Genomic DNA, 6515 nt, shown 5'->3' with positions numbered 1-6515 from the left:
CTCAGGTCCTCTGTAAAAGCAGCCAGTGCTCTTAACCACTGAACAACTCTCCAGCTCTTACACGTCCTTTTTTCTAAGTATCTTAAAACATTTCAGAAAAAAAAAAATCCCTAACGTAAGGGTATCAAGGAAGACAAAGCCGTTAGGGACTGAAGACAGACGGGCAGTGCAGGCCCAGGCCACCTGCACAAGGTGACTTAGGACACACGGACAGTGCAGGCCCAGGCCACCTGCACAAGGTGACTTAGGACACACGGACAGTGCAGGCCCAGGCCACCTGCACAAGGTGACTTAGGACACACGGGCAGTGCAGGCCCAGGCCACCTGCACAAGGTGACTTAGGACACATGGAACTGAAGCACTATCTCTTCACATGACATTTACCCATTTTTGGTAACAAAAAGATAAAGGTTTACTACAAGCAAAAGATGATACAGTGGGGCTAGAGATGGCTCAGTGATTAAGACCACTGGCTGCTCTTGCAGAAGACTCAGGTTCAAATACCACATAGTGGCTAAGAACCATCCTTAACTCCAGTTCTAGGGGAATCCAATGCTTCTGACCTCCATGGGCACTGCATGACACGGGTACACGCACATGCATACAGGCAATAACACTCATACACTTAAAATAAAAATAACTAAAAAAAAATTTTTTTAAAGATGATACTGTTAATAAACATACTATCCTTGGCTCTGGAAACTACTCTCTCTGCCAATATAAAAAGAAATAAACAAGTTTAACAAATCATCCTATTTTTGATAAGAAGATGAATGCTGACTAGAATTTTTTTAAAAGAAATAGTTCTGCCAGCCTAGCTAGCCACCTTGGCAAGGCTGTGAAAGCTACCTACCCATTCCTCAGCATGAGCAGCCGACCTTGAAGCCCGGTCGACATCAGGAGGCCCCGGTCGACATCAGGAGGCAGACAGGTCTCCCAAGCAGCATCCTTCGCTCTTCGCTTCCTCTCCTCCCGCTTCCCCTGCACTGAGCTCGCATGCTCCTGACCTTCTGCTTCTGTTCCACACTGCTGTGGTCCAGCACATAAATCATTCATGCTACGACCACTCCTCTGGTTTTCAGACCTTTTCAAAGGCCATCTAACCCTCCCATTTTCCAAAACACCTTGAAATAACTGTTAAGACATGCTTAGCCCTGAAAACACGAGATGAAGGACAAACAAGCACAGCACAAACTGGCACTCCCAGAGCTCTATGGAAGGCAAGACACATGTTCTGTGCTCACACACGGGTTCAAATGCTCAAGGGAAAGCATATGGGTGAACACTCAGTGTTACAGGGTTGACATGTTAGCAGATGTGATGATGCTGGTGACTACGTTGGTAATGAAGGAGGCATGGTCTGAGGCAGTTTCAAACTTGCAATAACACATAGAAAACCAATGTGTAAGAGGCTCCTGAGCTGAAGCTGCTCTGATGGAAATACAGCTCTCACTCCCCGCCCACCCTCTCCAGCCTGCCCACCCTCTCCAGCCTGCCCACCCTAAGGCACCTCTGAAAAACCTCTGCGGCTTGGAGTTTAAATGGACTGGTTTAATTGATCAGTTTCTTGAAAACAGCTGCAATTATGGAAGTTCTTTGACCTCGTACATGAATTCAGCTCTTGATTTACTTTTTTAATAATAACATTTTAACAACTGAAGAATCATAAAAATATAGAAACCCAAAGAATTTGTTTCAGTTCATTTAAAGGCTAAAAGGAAGCGTCGAACTCCTGCTCTAGATGGGAGACGCTGTGGCTGAGAGGTTGGTGATCAGTCCCGCGCCCTGGAAGAGGCGTTCCTGCCGCTTCTCTCCCACCTCGGGCTCCTGCTGCTGCCTAAAGTGACCTGTAAAAACCTCAGGAGCTGTTCCAAGATGACTGACTCCACTCCAGTATTCCTTCCCTTGTTCTTTGGTCACAGAGTATCATTTCACACTAATGACCATAAAAGCATTAGTTATAATTGCCTTGGAGACATCTTGGAAGTCATCAGTATACATAACTCAAACTTACAAGCGTCAATCTAGTCATCGGCAGAGTCCAGTCAGTACTAACAACATGGTTAAATTAAACAAATTTGCACCCCAACTCCAAACACAGATTCCTGTTAGTAACTAATCAAATCTTTACTGAGGGTTTCAGAGATTAGCTTCTTGTTCCCACTGCAGAGTGAGGACAAATGATCCCCGGACATGGCTGAGAACTAACCCTGAAAAGACAAATTCTGTATAAAGTGGGTGCTTAGAAAACATGCACCAAATGAGCTCAAGGAAGATTAACAGTAATATTTTCTGGTTTAGAAATTATGTTCAGTTCATAAATTTGAACTCAGATGATCTATGAATTTGACTCCCCTTTATTCTATCACCATCTTTATTCTATTCCAAACACCTTGAACTGACGTCCAGGCTGAGCCCTGGACACGTGACGAAGGACAGACAAGAAAGCTGATGGCACTGAAATCCTCTGTAGCATTTATTCTATTCCAAACACCTTGAACTGACGTCCAGGCTGAGCCCTGGACATGTGACGAAGGACAGACAAGAAAGCTGACGGCACTGAAATCCTCTGTAGCGTTCTAAATTAGAATTTTAGGTTAGCACAGAGGGCGGATGACCACAGTCACCAGGTTAGGAAGGTCAGAACCTGAAATGGCTTCCAATACACATAACACATACACTGTTTTAGATATAACATGTCAGATAACAGAAACAATGTTAATTATATTACAAAATATAAAGGATAAAACAACCAGTTTGATTTTAAAAAGCAAATAAATCATTTCTCAGATTTAAAGTGTTAGGAAAAATACAAACTATATTTACATTTACTACATTACTAAGTATGTAAAATAAGATTATGCACAATAGTTTTGGAAAGTATACTGAAACCAGAAGGTAAATAGGAAAAAATAAAATACCTTCTCATTCTTCTCCATAGACTGTACAAATCAAAAGTTTTACCTTTAAGAGGTCACTGAATTGTATTTGAAAACTATCAGTTTCTTATAAAAACAATGCTCTTTGATTACAAGGATGGCACAACAGACTGGAAGCTCATTCCGGGCTGACTGGAGCTCCCCTTGAGAGCCAAAGAAACCCTCCCATCTTTGAAACAGATTACTACTGGAAGAAGACTTACCAACTAAAACTGCAATGCCAAATACATCCTGTGTGAACAGATACATGGGAACTCCAAATCTTTAAAAAATAAAACTTTAGCATAACTAAGGTATGAGAAGAGAATCTATGAAAAATTACCTTCATCAGTTATGAGAAAATTTTGACAGATAAAAAAACAACATAATTTTCCCCGTTTGTGGACACGGAGAGACACACAGTGAGGGAATGAAAGACAATTCTAAGAATTAAAGGCTGATCGGCATGAAGAGGAGAGAACTTGGAGCTAAGAGCTGGGCTCCATGCTGTGTTTCTACTGAACCAACCTTTAGCTGGTGGGAAGGGCTGGGAAGGAAGTGACTCCGAACAGAGCTCCAATGGGAACTGCAGAAGTTCTTCAACATCTGTGGAGGCTTGAGAGGCAAAGAAATGCAGTTATCTATCTAGTAATGTCCATTATTAAATCTTCTAAATATTAAGAACCTGCCACAGGACTGTAACATAGATGAACATGCACTTTACTTCCCACAAAGCAAAGATTTACCTCTTTGTAGTGACTTTTCAACATGGGTTTTTGTGGTCTGTAAAGCCTGATTTTTGTCAAAAGTTATTGCAACTGCAGTAACTGTAACCTACAATTGTAGAGGCAACATTATCAGCAAAATAATAATTGCTAAAATTAAGTTCTTACAAGTAGCTTTCAGTACCATAAGGCAACCTGTATCAATTGGCTAATGTACTTTTCTGCTTAAGCACCTCAACTAGGGGGCTGGAGAGATGGCTCAGTGGTTAAGAGCACTGACTGCTCTTGCAGAAGACCAGGGTTCGATTCCCAGCACCACATGGCGGCTACGAACCATCCTTAACTCCAGTTCCAAGGGACTCCAAAGCCCTTTTTGACCTCCGCAGTATTGCACGACACAGGTGTACTCACATATGTGCAGGCAATACACTCGTACACATAAAATAAAAATAATTAAAAAAAAAAGTCTCAACTAGCATTCTATAACTCAGACATTCAATATCTAAACCTAAACATTTCAGAAAGTGCTCAAGAGACTTCTCTAAAAGATGAAGGGTGGAGAAATCAGATGCATGCTTGCTGGAGCATTGAACATACCTGCAGATAACCAGAAATCAGAAAACTGAGATACACATCCTGTTGTATACTAATACAATCTCAAGATATTCTGGGATGAAACATTGTGTGTTGAAGTTACATAGTTACGGCAAAATTATTCTAAAACACACCAAAGAAAAAAAAGCTAAAAATCTTAAACAGACTAAATTTGAATTACCTGAATTAATTCATCTTCAGGCAGGGATACTGTAAAATTCACATGGCAAAGGCAACAGGGGGTCATAGACCGTAGTTTAAAATACAAGCTCTATATAAAGGAAAATATTAGTAAGGTCATTTTATGCATTGAAAAATTTATGAATTTGTGATAGTTATTCTAAGAATATAGATTATTTTATGACAAATGAAATTTAAAATAGTAAAACGGAACTCATCTACTTCTGCTTTCTCTATTTTTATGTTAAAAATACTTTTTTAGTATTTAAGTGGTAAGATTTAAGAGCTTATGTATATACATCATATATGAGATCAAAGTAAGAAGAAGGATGAAGGGAGGGCTTTAAAATGTTTATATAGCCAGGCGTGATGGTGCACTCCTTGAATCCCAGCACTCAGGAGGCAGAGGCAGGCAGATCCCTGTGAGTTCAAGGCCAGTCTGGTCTACATAGTGAGATCCAGGTCAGCTGGAGCTATAGGGAAACCCTCTCTCAAAAAGACTTTCAAAACAAAACAAAAAGTTTATACAGATGTACTAGGCTTTTACAAAATTATAAGTTATTCACTAACTTAAACAGCTTTAGTTTTATAATAACATCTCTTAGGAGAATAAAGACAAATCTAGCATCTCACCTGATGACACAGGTAAGACTGACAGGCATACAAAACAGCACAGCCCACAACTGTGTAAGGTATCACTGACAAGGGCAGATACTTTAAATTTTAACCTTACAATCCTGAGGCCTGTTAAATAAGATGGAGTCAGCAAGTTCCTACCTTGAGCAAATTTTCACAGAGGTCATTGAAGTTCTTGTTGAGAACTTGATTGGTCAGATTAAGGCTGCTGAGTCTGACCACTCGCACTGACGTGAACATCTAGATATTGGGGACAAGACAGCAAGTCATGCTATTTTTAACTAGAAAGTGTAACAATTAATAAAACTGGCAAATAATAACTAAGGTATTAAAAAGGGATAGTTTCAGGAGATTTTTTAAAAAGGCATTTAAATGAAACCTACTAAAAGAATTTAGGTTCTACTAGCTTCAAATTAATAAAAGCTTACCTGTATTTCTGATGTCCAATTATTTATACCAGGCATAATTTCTGTATTACAGCTATAAAAGCCTGCCAAAATAATTATAATTGAAATATGTGATAATATTTTCATTTTGATTTTTAAAATGGCATCTTCAACTATTATATGAAACTTTAAATATAAAACTTTCATTACTTTTGGCTATCTAGTGAGTTCAATGCCAGCCTAGGATACCTGAGACTCTGTTTCAAAAACAAAAAATGATCCCAGGCGTGGTAGCGCATGCCTCTGACCCCAGCACTCGAGAGGCACAGACAGACAGATCTCTGTGTATTTGAGGGCAGCCTGGTCTACATAGCGACTTCTAAGGAAGTTGGAGCTACAGGAAGACCCTGTCTCAAAATTACCAAAAACAAACAAACAAACAAACAAAAAACCCCAATAAATTACTAAATAATAAACAAACAAAAACAAGGCTAGTCCCATAAAAATTATGAACTAAAACACTGACATATAAAACTAGTTTTGCCAAGTGTGGTGGCTCACACCTTTAATCCCAGCACTTGGGAGGAAGAGGCAGATGGATCTTTGTGAGTTTGTGGCCAGCCTGGTCTATGTAGCAAGTTCCAGGCCAACTGGGGATACAGGGAGACCCTGTCTCAAAAAGAAGAAATAAAACCCTAGTTTTATCTCAAAGGTAAGTTCTGCTGTTCACCTGAAGGAGGAGGAACATCAGTAAGGAGAGAATGCACATCCTCCATGGCGTCCGTGTCATCAATCTGAAATAAAAGATTAAAACTATTATATACTGCTATAAAATTAAGTTCTAATTCTTTAAAAATTATTTTCATTATTTAATAAGTAGAATTTTAAGAACTAAGAAAAAAGCAGACCCATTTTCTCTGATAAAATATTTAACACGAGGGCTGGAGAGTTGGCTCAGCAATTAAAAGTGCTGCTCTTCCAGAGGACAGGAGTTCAATTCCCAGCACCCACATCAAATGGTTCACAACTGCTTGTACTCTAGTTCCAGGGTATCCAACACCCTCTTCTGGAATCCA

The 6515-nt window shown here is 39.7% G+C and overlaps 1 protein-coding gene across 22 annotated transcripts in view; it reads right to left on the bottom strand.

The window, feature by feature from the left end:
• The window catches only part of C2cd5 (C2 calcium dependent domain containing 5), a 92242-nt gene that overhangs the window by 19734 nt on the left and 65993 nt on the right, over positions 1-6515 (bottom strand). For all 22 annotated transcript variants that reach the window (XM_029564968.1, XM_029564970.1, XM_029564972.1 and 19 more), the window contains 6 exons: positions 6170-6233; positions 5482-5543; positions 5195-5293; positions 4419-4508; positions 3665-3752; positions 3447-3533 (listed from right to left, as the gene is read on the bottom strand). In XM_029564968.1, the coding sequence (XP_029420828.1) occupies positions 3447-3533; positions 3665-3752; positions 4419-4508; positions 5195-5293; positions 5482-5543; positions 6170-6233 (490 nt within the window). The remainder of the gene's footprint in view (positions 1-3446; positions 3534-3664; positions 3753-4418; positions 4509-5194; positions 5294-5481; positions 5544-6169; positions 6234-6515) is intronic.

The sequence above is a fragment of the Nannospalax galili genome, unplaced genomic scaffold (assembly GCF_000622305.1).
Source record: "Nannospalax galili isolate Female #2095 unplaced genomic scaffold, S.galili_v1.0 scaffold917, whole genome shotgun sequence".
Taxonomy (NCBI): domain Eukaryota; kingdom Metazoa; phylum Chordata; class Mammalia; order Rodentia; family Spalacidae; genus Nannospalax; species Nannospalax galili.
This window is presented reverse-complemented; position numbering and strand designations above follow the sequence as displayed.